The 15,425-nt window shown below is 43.4% G+C and overlaps 1 protein-coding gene across 2 annotated transcripts; it reads right to left on the bottom strand.

Moving 5' to 3' along the window:
- Window positions 1-5,279: 5,279 nt before the first annotated feature.
- On the bottom strand, window positions 5,280-14,014 carry LOC111837948 (sprouty-related, EVH1 domain-containing protein 2-like). Of its 2 annotated transcripts, XM_023800431.2 has the most exons (8): window positions 13,726-14,014; window positions 13,462-13,581; window positions 10,783-12,800; window positions 8,995-9,163; window positions 8,741-8,909; window positions 8,002-8,063; window positions 7,462-7,629; window positions 5,280-6,858 (listed from the first exon to the last, which is right to left on the bottom strand). In XM_023800431.2, the coding sequence occupies exons 3-8, from the start codon at window positions 10,791-10,793 to the stop codon at window positions 5,404-5,406; spliced, it is 2,034 nt and encodes a 677-aa protein (XP_023656199.2). In that variant the 5' UTR covers window positions 10,794-12,800; window positions 13,462-13,581; window positions 13,726-14,014; the 3' UTR covers window positions 5,280-5,403. The 2 variants fall into 2 exon arrangements, with proteins under 2 accessions (XP_023656199.2, XP_072558382.1); XM_072702281.1 differs by lacking the exons at window positions 10,783-12,800; window positions 13,462-13,581; window positions 13,726-14,014 and adding an exon at window positions 9,453-10,694.
- Between the last annotated feature and the right edge of the window lie 1,411 nt (window positions 14,015-15,425).

Below are 15,425 nucleotides of genomic sequence, written 5' to 3'. Positions count from 1 at the left end.
GGCAGAACTGAGGGATTCAGGGAACACTGAGCCTGAATGGACCACATTCCAGGATTCCATTCTGAGATGGCTGCGTCTAGCTGTGGTCGTAAAAAAAATTTGTGCTTGTCACGGTGGAAATCCTTGCACCCAGTGGTGGACACCAGAGGTAAAAGGAAACTGTCAGGCTGAAGGAGGAGGCCGTCCGAGCTTAGTTAGCTTGTGGGACTCCTGAAGCAGCTGACAGGTAATCTAGTAAATGATAATGATATGCTGGACAACAATCGAAGAACAAGTTTCCAAAAGTCACCCAGTACATTTCTGTTATTTTTGATATGAGACCGCCAAAGACAAAAAAAAAATAGGCTTCATCATCCTATGTTACAGTATCGGGAACCAAAACTCAGTTTTCACGTAATCAACAAAGAACTTTTGTGATATTTCCAAGCCGTCACTGACCTCACAGAAATTCTCAAAAACGTATCTCATGGACTGAATGAGAGGAAATTTGCTCTGATATCTAATTATGAATAAACTGATATTACTCTGCAGTCAAATACAATAAGAAAAACAACAAAAGAACACTGTATGCAACAAATGCCAGTATTTTGAATTATGCATAAAACACATTTAGCTACTGGCTGCAGTGCTGCTTTCAATTATCTTGACACAACAAATGTTGCAGCACATTTGTATGTTTTTACTTGATCGCACGTAATCCTGTGCAATATGAGGAGCTCTGTACCTGTACTACATAGCAGCCTGGCCAATACAATTGATGTCATTTGTTATCTGATAGGAGTGTATCACCAGTATTTACATCACCATTGTATTGTGCTGTAATACAGTCATGACAGCTTACTGCTCCCAGCTATGCATTGCATTACTGTAGTGAAAATAAATCTGAAATGGAAGGAGGCAGACTATTTCTTTGTGCTTGGCTTCCGTAGGAAAGGATCAGAAGGGGCAGCTTGGCAATCATCTAGAACCACAACTTTTCACATACAGCGGATAAGAGGTGTGAAATTAGTGATTAGATACATTTACAGTTAACACCATGTGAATTTTAAAATGAGAAAATTTGTTTAAGCCTTCCTAAAGTAAAGTTTTCTACCAAAATACAAACAGAGTTCCTAATTGTTGTTGTTATTTGATACATTTGAGTCGTATGTCATGTGCTTATATTCTAGAACGTTCATCACTGTAAAATTTCTACTATGAATATGGATGGATGGATGGATGGATGTGACAAAGTGAAATCTGAAGGGAACATTTGAAGGAATAGATCATAATAGGCGAGTCATTACAGAAAAGTACCTGTGTAGTGTATGCCAATCTCAACTCAGAACTGGGTCGGAGAAGGTCGTGGCAGCTGCATGAGTTCTCTGACTCAGCATCGAAAGCTGTTGCATTTCACAACATCCCACAGCTAATCTAGGGGACAGCAAATGGACACAGGTGCAGACTAAATGATAAGGCTGGAGGAACCTTTCAAGGAAACACAACCCTGGGAGAATTTCCACCTGTCTTGATTGCATGTTTAATTGTATGTTTCGTGCCACCACCTGCACCAAACAAACCTGGCAGATAAAAGGATTTAGATTCTATCTTCTTTGTTAGTGGGAACTGGTTACGGCCAACCGACTCCAAGAGGGTGAGCGGACTGACCTCTCCTGGTGAGAGAGAGAGAGAGAGAGAGAGAGCAGCAAGTATGGAGGCAAAAAGAGAATGATTAGCAAAGTGGAGCTGAATTAAGACACTGAGCAAGATGGAAGAACAGGTGACTAGGTGAAAGACAAAGGACTATAGAAAGCAAATAAATTAAAACTTTGATTTTCAGACACCTGATACAGATAGAAGTCCGATGTCTCCCCCTAGTGGGCTTCCATTGCCAGTGTAACCTTCCAACTATGGTGCTCCATGTACAACATGGAGAAAACACCGGCCCAAAAACCAGTGCCAGGTAGAGCCATGCAGCAGAGGAGAAAATAAAAGAGAAGTCAAGATGGTCACAGAAATCATACAGCGAAATGTAGTCAAGGTGCAGGGAGCAGAGGAACATGACAACAGGCTCAGGGTCCACTGGCCAAAACTAACAGGTAGGACTGACCTGGCTACAGCAAGACCGGCAGAGAGGGTGGAAGGGGCACAAGAAGGGGTGTTCCTGAAAGGTGTACATGCCCTGGGCAGTCAGTGAGGTACACTTTCATTCCGAAGGTGTTCAGTGGGGTTGAGGTCAGGGCTTTGTGTGGGTCAAAGTTCCACCCAACCATTTCTTTATGGGCCTTGCTTTGTGCACTGGAGCACATTCATGCTGGAACATGCAAAGTGGAGCTGATGAATGAATATTATTATTTCCTTTTTCTAGGAGTGTCGCCACAAGAATCGGCACACGACCAACATAAAGATTTGGTCGGTCCATCCTTCCAAGATGTTAGGAGGGTAACTGAGATCTATCAAATACAGAGTAGGTGTCTGAGTTCCATCCTCTCTGTCACTCGGTTTGTCTCCGTTTATTTCATCATATTATATACTTTTTTCTAACATTTATGGGGTCAATCTTGAAACAAAATGAGAACCATAAAAGCATGTTGTCTGGCATTTGCCCTCCACAGTCAAACATGATGATGTTCACAATCTTCTTAGAAGTGATTACTTTGGGTGTAATTAACTGAGACAAACTGAAACTGCCTAAATGAAATTCTTGGCCAATAAGGCGAATTTCTACAATTTTTAACTTGCATTCCCACAAGAGCAAATCACAAATCTGATGAGATTTAAAATACATGATCACACGCCTACATTACGTTTTTAACCAGCTGTTTCTTTTGGCATTTTTTGCAAGAAAGAAATTTAGTTGATTGATTGATTAATTGATTGATTGATGGATTAACATTTCACAATGCACTTTAAGTACAAACTCAGCTGAATATCTGGATTCCACATATAGCTTATCAGTACATTGTGAAGCTTTAAGATTAAAGACACCTTAGTTGGTTTTTACAAATACTGTATAAATACATTCATAAAATGAGACTCTTAACAGTGATGCACAAATCACACATGTGACATCATCGACAGTGCCACAGACATATAGATAAAACCTCTCCTCTATTCATAAATATACAAACGGTTCATTAAAATATAGTCTGAGGGTTTAATCAATGACACAAACCCACAATGTATAACACCTCAAAGCAACACACAGACAGGTCATAAAATTTGAAGAGCACTCAAAAAAAAGATATTTTTAATAAAACTACATTGTGAACAATAAAACATGTAGAATATTTTTAAATAAAAAATTAGATAATTAGATAGATATTAAAAATAAACAAATTGGGGAAAATATTACCTTTATAAGTAGTACATATCTGCAGTTACAAATAAAAATAGATTAACACAAATAAGCAAAAGGCACAGTCATAAAGATATAAGGAGAGAACCTTCAAAGCGAGATCTACTTTCAACTTATCCTTTGTGCAACCTTTAAATATGTCTCTTTGTATACCTATGTATACACCTTTTGAATATTATATGTCTTATAATGCATTTATTTGAGTGTACAGTATATTATTTGTACTTTATTCTAAGGGACAGCAAGTAGATCTGATTTTTTTCTTGGACAAGGATGAAAGAACAAAAATGGATGTAGGTGAACAGATCATTTCAGCATACAATTTTGCCATATATACATCAGATATTCTGGGAAACATACATGTTCTCATTTACAAAGTGATGTGTTCAGCTGTACATAGACAACTCTGCTTTATATTAAACAGGATTATATGGACTTTTCCTGACTTTATGATCTGCTACTCACAATTCACCTAAATGACAGTCTCTATTATCAGGCTACTTCCTCTTCTCCTCTTAAAATATTTTTTAATCATCGGGAGTAAACGCATTAATAACAGACGATAATGATATACCATCAGTTATTAATCATCAGATATGATAAGAAAAATAAATAAGATCTGTAATAGATTGGAAATTAGTTGGCAGTTTTGCTTTGAATATAATTCTAAAAAACAGTTATACAAAGGCACTGTGCCAGACATCAATTATCAGTGCTATTTTCTCATCATTTTACCTTACAGTTCTCTCCAGTCACAAGTGTATCTTATAATACATTTATAAAAATATTCAGTCTATACATCATCACCACGTTTTTTTTTTTATTTGGTTGACTTCTCACATTACTAGGTCTCGTTTGGTCAAATCCATGCCAATGGTCTTACCTGGCAAAGACAAAAAAAATTAGCTTTAAGTTACTTGTTATCATCTAGCTGCTAAAGAATGTAGGTTCTGGGCTGGTGGGGGCCTGGATTTAAAGTGAGCAATGAGTCTTCAGGCTGGGTAATACACAGCGTATTTTATAATCCTTTTTTGGCATCATTTAGAGTTTATGAGTAATGGCAAGAAGTGATTCAGTGATATAATCTAAGTAAACCCAGCAGGGATGTTAAGTATGAGTAATGTTCCTGCCTTGAATCTTACTCCCTTGGAATGACCTGTCAGGAGGTCTGGAGTTCTGCGATACACGTCACCCTCCTGGCTTCACCAGTTACACTGGTGCTTTGGTCAAGGTGCAGAATAGCTCTACTACTGCAGATTTTTTTTCCTGTTTAACAAAGCTGAACCCTTCCAGTCCTGGCCAACATTCTTCAGCTGTGTTCCTATTGGTTGGTCAGTGTGCACAGGTGCTCGCCTCTGTTAGTGTCAAGTTTAGGTGCATGGAAAAATTGTTATGCATTGTCTATAAACATCAAAATATAATAATTAATTTGATATAATACATAATTTAATATAATACTATAATACCTTCAAATCTAAATAAATAAGCAAAAAATAAAATAATACTATGGAAAAATAATAAAAGCATTTTGTATCTTCCCACACGATGAACACACACACCCATCCTCACAGTAACCTCTGTCCAGTGGACGACACTTTGCTTTTCAAACAGCATCATGCACTTATAAAAATAGCCAAGGCTGCATCTCTCACGTTGCTTACACCAAGGATGTATGTTACAGTAGAACAGTGTTTTGCATCCCCAGAGGGTCCACGTTTTTGTTCCCTCCCAGCTCCCAATCCAGTCCTGCGGATCCCCCCAGCAGTTTTTGCTCCCATCCAGCTCCCTGCCAGACACTCCACATTTTTGCTCCCTCCCAGGACTGTCTGGGGCTCCCCAAGGACCGGACTGGGAAACACTGCAGTAGAGTACCGAGGAAGAGTTTGGTTCACGCAGAGTCACCATTAGCACAGAATGCCGTGGGACAGACTAAGGGCGTGAGGCTATATGAGAAGGTGCACGGCAGCTTGCTGAAGCCACGGTGCACCGAGGGGGTGACAGGTTTCAGGGAGGGGATCGTGCCCTTCGCCCACCAGCTCCACACCCTCTCCTCCCCTCCCCCAGGATCACCGCACCGCCTTGTGCTTCCCGCCACAGCAGCCGCACTGCTCGCCGCAGCGCAGGCAGGCACACAGGGGCAGATAGCAGCACATGCAGGGCACGAGAAGCGACAGCGCCAGCAGCACCACCCAACGCACACAGCACGCCGCGTGTGGCCACTCGCCCGGCAGCTCCTCGCACGAGCACGGCTCCCAGAACTCGCCCTCCGGGTCCGAGGTACAATGGTAGAGCAGGCTCTCGGCGCACCACACGCAGGTCCACTGGCGCAGGCAGTGCAGGGCTGGGTCAGGGGCATCCTGGCAGCGGCCGCGCCCATTGTCTGAGGCGCTGAAGACGGAACGGCAATAGATGCAGCGGGAGGTGGGGGATGACGATGCGGCGGGCGGGCGGGCAGTGTCATCCGCGGGCCGGGTGGTGCCATCTGCGGAAGACAGGCCAAAAAGTCCCAGGCTGAGGCCGCAGTCGATAGTGCAGGCCCCTCCTCTTGCCCCGCCCCCTCTCTTCCAGCTGCGTGACCGAGGCTTGGCAATGGACGTGTGAATGCAGCATGGCAATGGGGAGCCCAGTCCGGCACACGGTGGGCACCCTGCACCCCCCCCAGGGCTTGTCACGGCATTGGGTGCAGATATGCAGGTGGGCGATCCAGCCGAGAGCCGCTGCGGCAATTTGCTGTCCAGCATTACAGCCACCTCTGCCCCCCCGACCCCTACCCTGGCCAGATCCTTCTCAAAATGCACTGCACACAGCTCCGACTTGTCCGACAGGCCTCCTTCACCCGCAGTCCTTCTCATCTCCGCCCGTCTGTAATCCTCATACCCACGCACGCCCCACAGATCCTTTAGGTCGCCGTGGTCTAAAAGAGGAAGGGGAGGGGCTGAGAGAGGCGATGAGGTGACTGGCAGTGTGGCCGGCGTCAGTGGGGAGGGCGTGGCCAGCGTCAGTGGGGAGGGCGTGGCCGGAGTCAGTGGGGAGGGCGTGGCCAGCGTCAGTGGGGAGGGCGTGGCCGGAGTCAGTGGGGAGGGCGTGGCCAGAATCAGTGGGGAGGGCGTGGCCGGAGTCAGTGGGGAGGGCGTGGCCGGCGTCAGTGGGGAGGGCGTGGCCGGCGTCAGTGGGGAGGGCGTGGCCGGCGTCAGTGGGGAGGGCGTGGCCGGAGTCAGTGGGGAGGGCGTGGCCGGCGTCAGTGGGGAGGGCGTGGCCGGCGTCAGTGGGGAGGGCGTGGCCGGCGTCAGTGGGGAGGGCGTGGCCGGAGTCAGTGGGGAGGGCGTGGCCGGAATCAGTGGGGAGGGCGTGGCCGGCGTCAGTGGGGAGGGCGTGGCCGGAATCAGTGGGGAGGGCGTGGCCGGAATCAGTGGGGAGGGCGTGGCCGGCGTCAGTGGGGAGGGCGTGGCCGGCGGCGTCGCTGCTGGGTTTCTTGAAGCATCGGTTGATGAGGGCTGGTGCTGCAGCGGCATAATGTGAACCTGTGAGCATCGGACAGGAGCCTGTTTATAATACTGCACGTTAAACACAGGAAGCAATTGCCAAACTTACCTGCTCATTAAAACGTTTGGTAAAACTGTATTGTGTTAAGGAAAATAATGCACAATATAATTAATGAAAAGAAATAATGAAATTGTGAGCTTAAGCACCGTAAATTGCTTTGTTAAGCTTCCACATTTAGAAAACGTACAGATGATAATGCACAGAGGAGGTACAGTGTTTAGTGTCTCACACCTGCAGGATTGGGGGTTTGAATCTCTGCCGTGTGTGTGTGGAGTTTGCATGATCTCTACATTACATGGGTTTCCATGAAATCAGACTTGAGCGGTGTGTAGCTCAGCTGACTAGGGCTCTATGCCCTTGGACAGGAGGTCATGACCTTGTATCCTATGTTCTTCTGGATAGGGTCCAGGCCTCCCCTCACCCTGAACCAAATAAGAAGAGGATAAAAACGTGCTACAAAACAGACTCACTACCGTGCTGCCTACTGACCCCCCGTGCTGCCTACTGCAACAATTACGCAAATAAGATAATTATACATAAATGACCAGCATTACACAACATTGTGCAGTGTGAGCTCTCACCATGGCTGGGGTCTGAGCGGTGACAGTGTGCTTCATCCCGTAGCTCAAATCCTCAGAAACTGGAGGGTGCACAAAGAAAGTGGAGGAGGACTCGCTGGTCACTATGGTGATGGGTTTGGGTAAGGTTTCTTTCCTGCTGTTGAAGGACGATTCGCTGTCCGTGCGAGACTGAAAAAGAGAGGATAGATACATAGACTGTACTGGTCCTACTATGCAAAAATAGTGTTTACTTTACTTTTTACACACATGCAGATACTTGAAATTTGTTGGAGAAAAGGAAAGAAACCCAATGTCAGCATATAGTATAAACTGTTAAAGAACTTGTAGTAGGATAAGACTTCTGTGGTTTTAAGTTTATATTAGAACAAACTAGGGTATATGGCAATAAATAATGTAATACAAATAAAATGTGTTAGAAAATATGAAATGGAAATATTGCTAGTAAGAATCAGCATTTTGAGAAATAACAAAAAATAAATTCAAGATGGAGGATGCCAGTCTGCGCTTAGGCAGGGCAGCACAAAGAGAGCAGACACTCACAGGCTTGGGCTCATCGTCAGGGACTCCCTGCTCTGGGGCGCGAAGGACAGGAGAGGTCGTCCCTGAAAAATGAAGACTGAAAGCATGGAGTTCAAGATACCAGTATGGAGCTATGTTTTTAATGACATTTTAAGAATTTGTCACTCAGAAAATGTTCTGCCAAATCTTTTACTGTAATGCTTGGGCCTCTTAGAAAGCAACCCGAGTTCTGTGAATTCATTCTTAATGGTGCTGCCACAAAAGGCCGGAAATATTACAGACTGTACTAACTAGTCAAACGTCACATTCCTGTTAGAGACTATTTATCAAACCATTCTGGATTAAGAGAACAAAGAAAAACTGAACAATAAGCAGATTCATCTTTTTACAAGACTGTACATATCCTGCACAAAAATGCAGAACTATAAATATACCAAAATTATTAGACACCCAAATAACAAAAGGACAATGAGAGAATGTTAGGGAAAACATTCTCTACACAAGAAAATAGGAACAATCAAAAAACTTCAAGATTATACTTTTATGTCATTGACCTACATAATACAAAAAATATTTTCAAAAGGTCCCTTGTTTACTGAATGAGGGTTTTAAAATCAATATCAATTATGGATTTGAAAAATGATATAATTTGTCAGTTTTATACTCTTTGAATGTTCTGTCGAGTGTGACACCTTCCTGAATACTATGGCCTTAAGTACTGTCCATTCATGCTTCCTGCCATCCAAACTCTGTGCAGTACCTCTGTCCATCCAGTCAATGACACTGCGGAGTCCACTCTCGAAGGAGACGGCATCAGCGGGGCTCTGAAATGTCAGGCCAAACTTCCTCTCCTCCACACGCCAGTGATGGAAAATCGGGTTCACTTTGTTGTACACCAGCCCCCTCTGCACCGCACAATCCAACACTGGCTGCAGACACGCATGAGAGTCACTCCGTCAGCCGTCAGGGGCAGGTAGACGTAAAGCAGAGGATTATGGGTAGTAGGTGGCTCACCACTCGGTCCCGCAGCCTTTCTCCACGGACGAAGTATTTGGCGTGGCCCTTGGCGTCCGGGCTCTGTCCCTTACAGATGACCACGTGACTGAGCCCACCGCCCCCCAGGGGCACCCAACCGCCACTGGAGTCATCACGAGTCATCACCACTGCACGAACACGCACCACACTGGCAAAGAAGTGAGAGGAATCAGTGTAGGCGATAACAGGACAGAGAACACAGCCTGCCTTCCTCAGACTGCATTCTGGGAAAGGAGGCTCCTGAAAGCAAAGCAGTCAAAAAATGCATTTCCTTAACCGAACACGTAGTGTAAAAATATTTATTTTGCAATAAGATTATATATTATGATATATATACTATAAATACCAAGACAAACGAATGTATTTCAGAGATTTTCAATATTTCAGAATTTATTGTTATGCTATTAAAAGTTTGTCCGTATTTTAATATAAATTACTTTGTAAAAGCAGTTTAAATGAAAGCGTAAACTGTGAGAAAACGCCTTGCTCATACAACATTCACTACAAAACCTGGCCACACTTATCAATGGCGTCGAACAGCGCCTTTTTCTTTCAGAATGGACAGTCACGTGATCAAATGGATCGCCTTTAAACTTCACAATGACCATTTCACAAATAATGGTAACGCGTATGTTTCTTAGCAAGATCGCAAGGCGAATTTTGTGTGTAAACATGTAAAAACATATATTTTAATTAAACTCAGGGAAAACACATTTCAAATCGCAATAATTAAATGAAACAGTAAAATATAACTGCAATGAAGAGCAAAAAAAAGGAAAAACGAGCCAAATACTAGTTAACTTAAGCTAACGCATTTCAAGTAAGTATATTAGCCAAACAAGCAAGGCCAAATTTCATATTAAGAATTAGCCATTATAATGTACCCAGTTTTTAAAATACAGAATGAAATTAATCGCCAAAGCAGGGGTAAAAACTAAAGGATGGCAACTATCATAATACCACTATTATTAAAATTACTGTTCAACGCTTTAATCTATCCTCGTTTATCCGACTGCACATTCTGCACACGGACACACTGCCTACAGTGCGCGCATACACACCCCGGCATCCCTTATCTTATGAATGAGATTCGATGCAAATTCTGCTGATTCAAAACCAACGTAAATTTTATCCAGGAAAGCAATTAATATAATAGAAGGGTGGGAAATGATAAGATCAAGAGGGAAACGGGGATGTCGAGAAGAAGAAAAAATGAAAGGGGAGCTGGAGGAAAAAAATCCAATCTCATTCATAAAGTTTGGCTTTAAAAATCATAATGAAAAGCGAGAGGCGTTGAAATCACCTCGTGATCACCTCTCCGTCACCCTCAACCATTCATAGCTGGCTGTTTTGGTTCTCGGCTAGAGGTTGGAAGGAAACTAGCCATATTTTACTAATGCCACCAATATTACTTAATTCATAGCTCATTCAATAATTCTTCATTTCAGTTTACCATTATTTTTCTGAACTCATTCACACTAACATAAGCTACAAGTCTGACGACAAGCTTTGATGTACAATAATTTCCTCATTTGATGCTCATTTATACGAAAAATATGTGAACATTATTTTCTAACTCTTGTGTCTGGTAACAGATGTGCACCGCCTACTCCATCAGACAGGCTATGTAATTTTTCCACGTATGTCCGCATGGATTTGTTGTGATATTTCTTTTTTCTTCCTCATACCTGTCGGCCTGATCGGAATGAGTCATTCGGCTGTAATTAAAACGATCTTTTGCCCGTTTTATGGCAAATGCCGACTTACTCGCGCTCCATAGCTTGGTGTCGCCCGCCGCCTCGAGCTCGCTGCCCTCCGGTCTCCGGTCCTTTTATTCACTCCCTCGCTCCCAGGACAGACATGTTCACACACACATTCACACACACACATACGCAGCCCGTCCCTTCTCTGTTGCCACTATCTGACTGTCAATTTTTTATGTTCGCTCTCTCCATCTTTATGTCCTTTCGGTGTGTCAGGACAGACTTGAGGATGTAGCAGCCATTTTCCGCTGGCAGCGGCGACGGGAGCAGCATCCTCCCTCCCATCCTTTCTCTCTCTCATCCTCTCCCAATTACTCCCTCCCTATTTCTTATTTTCCCACCCTGTACCTGGCGCTGTCCCCCCTGACTAGCGTTAAACCCACTCGTACTGCCGCCACGGACATGTTACTCCCCCGGCAGACTGTCACATCCACGCTGACTAAATCTGACACGCGCTGGCGCGCGCGCACGTGCACCGCACTCCGCACAGGACTGATTGATGCGCATACAAACCGCCGACATCCGCCGCACCTTAGGATGCATGCAACGGTACCCATAAATGTACAAAACACTGCCACAGCGACAAAAGGACTTTATTCCGCTGATTTCATTGTAGTCGTGTACTTGTGGTAAGAATCAATTATCATACTTGAACCCTGACCCCGGGATTTTAAAGTGGGATCGTGCGGTACAGTTTCATTCAGTTCATATTCAAACTTCTACTTAGACCCATTAGTTGTTCTCAAATCCAGTAAATCATCTCTTTGGTGCATAATTTTCCCCCCCTCTTTTTATTCCTTTGAAGGGATGTGGGCAGTAAATAAAGTTCCCTTTCTTGAGTTGTTTTGCTTTAAAAAGTCTGAAATTATAAAGAATGTCTTGTTAGAGGTTTAGAGACATCAGTTTACCTAACATATTTTGCACAATATAAGGAAGAATCCCTCATATAAACAAGGAAAATATGCAATTTCTATACAAATAAACACACAACGCCAGAAGAGGGAGGCTGCAGTGACCACTAACTCACCCAATACTGAAGTTTAGCCACTACCATCCCTGTGTAAAATAACCAATGTCAAAATACCTTGCACCATTCCAGGCAGAAGTTATCCAGGTGGAACACAGTGTCCATATCCTTGGTACTGTTTTGACCCCAAAGGCTACTTTCTTTTTTTTTTCTTTTTTTTACAAATTCTCATATATGCCAAGTGTTTTCCCACACTGTCAGGGTAAGGGTATATAGCCCCGGTCGAGTTGTTCCCCAAAGTACAAACAACATTAATGTACCCCAATGGTACAAAAATGTTCCTCAGAGTCCATTTCTCTACCTTATGAATGGGTCAAGACTGGGCCACACAGCACTAAAAGATCTTTTGTCTTGGGGCCACTACTTGTGGGAATTTTGCTAACCTTGTGAGGTTGTGAATAAAAAAAACAAGCTCTCCGTTACGTCCTGCCCGTCATTTCCACCTGACCCTCCCGTCTCCTCCCTGACGTGGCCCTGATGAACCACACCTGTTGCTTGTTTCCCCTCATTAGTCTATATATTTAAGTACCGGTTTGTCGCATCAGCCCCAGTCTGGTCCTGTTGCCTGTGCCCTTCCCTGTACCAGTCCTCCCAGTTTTTGACCCCTCGTGGTCCTGTTTGTTTTCCAGCACCTGATCAGTTTTGGTTTAATAAAGCCCCTTCTTGTTCCTACACCTGCCTTGGAGTCCTTTGTCTTGTATACCACGACACTCTCTGATACCTAGACCTGTAAGAGTCTTCCTGAGGATCAGCATTTCCTTTGTTTACCAAACCTCTGGAGATATGTGACCTATATAACCTTGCTGAATACTCAGAAGGACTTGCCTTCCTGCTTGAGTTTTAAGTTCCCTGCCCCCTGTGTATGTTTGCATGGATGCATAGGTATAAAATCTTCCCTGTTTGCTGAAACCATCCGCCAGGGTCCACCTTAGGGATGTATAACATCTTTGCTTCAGTGTCTCTGGGAGAACATGAGCAACATCATCGGGCAGGTCCTGTGGGAGGTAAAGTGCATTAAGGTCACCCAGAAACATCTACCTGTATTAGTTATCCTGCAGAATAGGACCCAGGCCCTTGTCCAAGGTTGCATTTCATTAGATTTCCAGAGATCATAGCAAGAAACGTGGGAGAAGCAGGAACAGTACATCGGAAAGACTTGGACATCTAATTAAGGCTACTTTGGTACCTAAACAGACCTTTTGAAGGATCTCTAAAAATCTTTAACATGCAGTAAAATTAGATTAGGGTTTTCTCAATAAATTTAGTAAAAATCTTTAAGAAGATATTACAATAAATTAATGTGCAATGTTCTTATGACTGATGAGTGACATCACATGAATACTCAATCCCTGCTCTACAAAAGAATTTTGCCCATATTAACATTTTTATCAAAATACTCACTGGTGGGTGGGAGGGCAGTGTATACCATCTTACAACAGCCCACTCAACATAGTCCCCACTTATCCCTGCATATTAAAATTAGTTTTCATTCATCACTTTCACAGCTGCTTCACAGAAGTCTGCTTCACATTGACCTTTTGTTTCACACACCTACTTCTACAGCATTAGCTGATTCCCTTAATGGGCAGGAGATTCAGGTTACCCTTCTCTTTTGCACTATACATAAAACACATGCACAGATGCTTGGTGTTGTACCTGAACCACAAATTAACACATTGAGCTCCTCATCCTTGAAGTCCTGGGCTAGGACCTCCCTGAAGCTAGTGTGGACATCTGGGGCTCTCAGGACCAATTCTGCCCAAAGGTCTTCAGGACCTGTAATGCTATTTCCACTTTAGTTGACCAGACAGCTTTCTCTGGCGGACCATTCATTGTGATGTCCAAGTGTCAGGGTACATGGGCTGATAAAGAAAGGATGAGCCACAAATAGAACAACACCAACCGCAGGAAGGCACTTACCTGGGTCTTTGTGGTCGGACAGAGTGTATCCCAAATAGCAGCAGTCTTTTTCTCCTGTGGTTTGAGGAACCAATTGCGATGCAATATTCCAGGTAGTGTGCTTCCTGTAGACCACATGGCACCTGGCAATAAGTCCGGCCTCTCTGAGGTCATCCAGTACTCTCCTCATCCTGCAGAGTTGCTCTGCTAAACACACCGATTGCACCACCACATCATCTAGATAGGCTGAGGTATATTCCTGCAGTGGCCTTAGGACCTAATCCATTAGGCACTGGAAGGTGGCCGGAACCCTATGCAACTCGAAGGGAAGAACTATATACTCCCAGAACCTGCAAGGGGTACTGAACGCAGTTTTCTCTCAGGCAGCCAGAGTCAGTGGTACAGTATGTGACAGCAGCTCTCAGTGAGGCCCAGACTGGAGATGAGCTATCCCAACTGCTCTAGCAGTTTTTCAGCTCATCAGACAACTGTTGAACATAGGCACCTCCAGAAATCATTACAGAAATCATTACAGAATCGGAGCCTGCTGTAGGGGGTGGTAGACCATCAGATGTGGTGGTTGACCACAGGTTGAGGATCTCAGCAATTACTCCCAGCTGCAACATTTGCTGGATCTCCTGCTCAATAGCTTGCTAGTGTACGTTTCGGGCTCTGTAGGGATGTTGCAGATGTCACCCCTGGTAAGTTGCAGGTGTCATGTGTGATGATGACATAAGGGTAAAATAAATAGTGTCAGATCAGTCATTGTGTAACTTCCAGTAATCTCTGACGTCTCAAAACAAACGTACTCACACTTTCTGGGGATAGTCGCTGTAAAATGTCATGGTGGTCCATTCTGAGACACTGCATATCATATGTGATGTTGTGTCACGGCTTTAGCGACGATTCCGGTCCCTCTGCAACTTTCCCATTGTCTCCCAGATGAAAAACTAGAAGTAGTTTGTCAGAGTCAAATGAAATTATTTCAGAAGCAGAAGATCAGTCTTCACTAGAACCTGAAATGTATTCCTGCCTGATCATCCAGCATGACACGCTATACTCTTCTTAAATTCTTGCTGTAGACATCCTGTGTTCAGGAATCATTTTGTAATTAGCAGAGGCACATGAGTAATTATACCATGACTGGATAAGTAATTATAGAAGATGGACTGATAGATGGACATGACTATTATACAATTATGACTTCTGCAAATAGCTTTGTATGTACTTTATCAACATATGCAACATATGTTAAAGGACTGACACATTAAAAATGTAATTTGTAACAGGACTAAAATAGTGGTACAATACATATTGATGGAATTGATCTTTATTTCAGCTTAACAGTTGTGTAATGGCATGGTATAATCATGAGTAAACATGTGGTTTTAAATGGTGGTTCAAAGTTAGTTATTCATACATTTCTTTATTGAAAGTAATTAATTATTCCATGATCACCATGATAAACTTTTGTGTTGCAATGCTGCCAAACCCAAAACATTGCAGCCATCCTCCTTGAAATAAAGCAGGAAGGAGAGGGGAATGATTTTTTTTTTAATTATATATATATATATAATTATTTATTTATTGGTCAAAATTATTTAAGTAGATATTTCAAATATTGCAAAAGTACATTCTGAACATATCACACTTATTTCCAAATGTCAGTGTGAATCTAACGCTGTTTTTTGATAAAATACAAGAGTAATACGATAAAATAA

This window comes from Paramormyrops kingsleyae, chromosome 18 (assembly GCF_048594095.1).
Source record: "Paramormyrops kingsleyae isolate MSU_618 chromosome 18, PKINGS_0.4, whole genome shotgun sequence".
Lineage (NCBI taxonomy): Eukaryota > Metazoa > Chordata > Actinopteri > Osteoglossiformes > Mormyridae > Paramormyrops > Paramormyrops kingsleyae.
The sequence above is the reverse complement of the archived record's forward strand: the minus strand, read 5'-3'. Positions and strand labels throughout refer to the sequence as shown.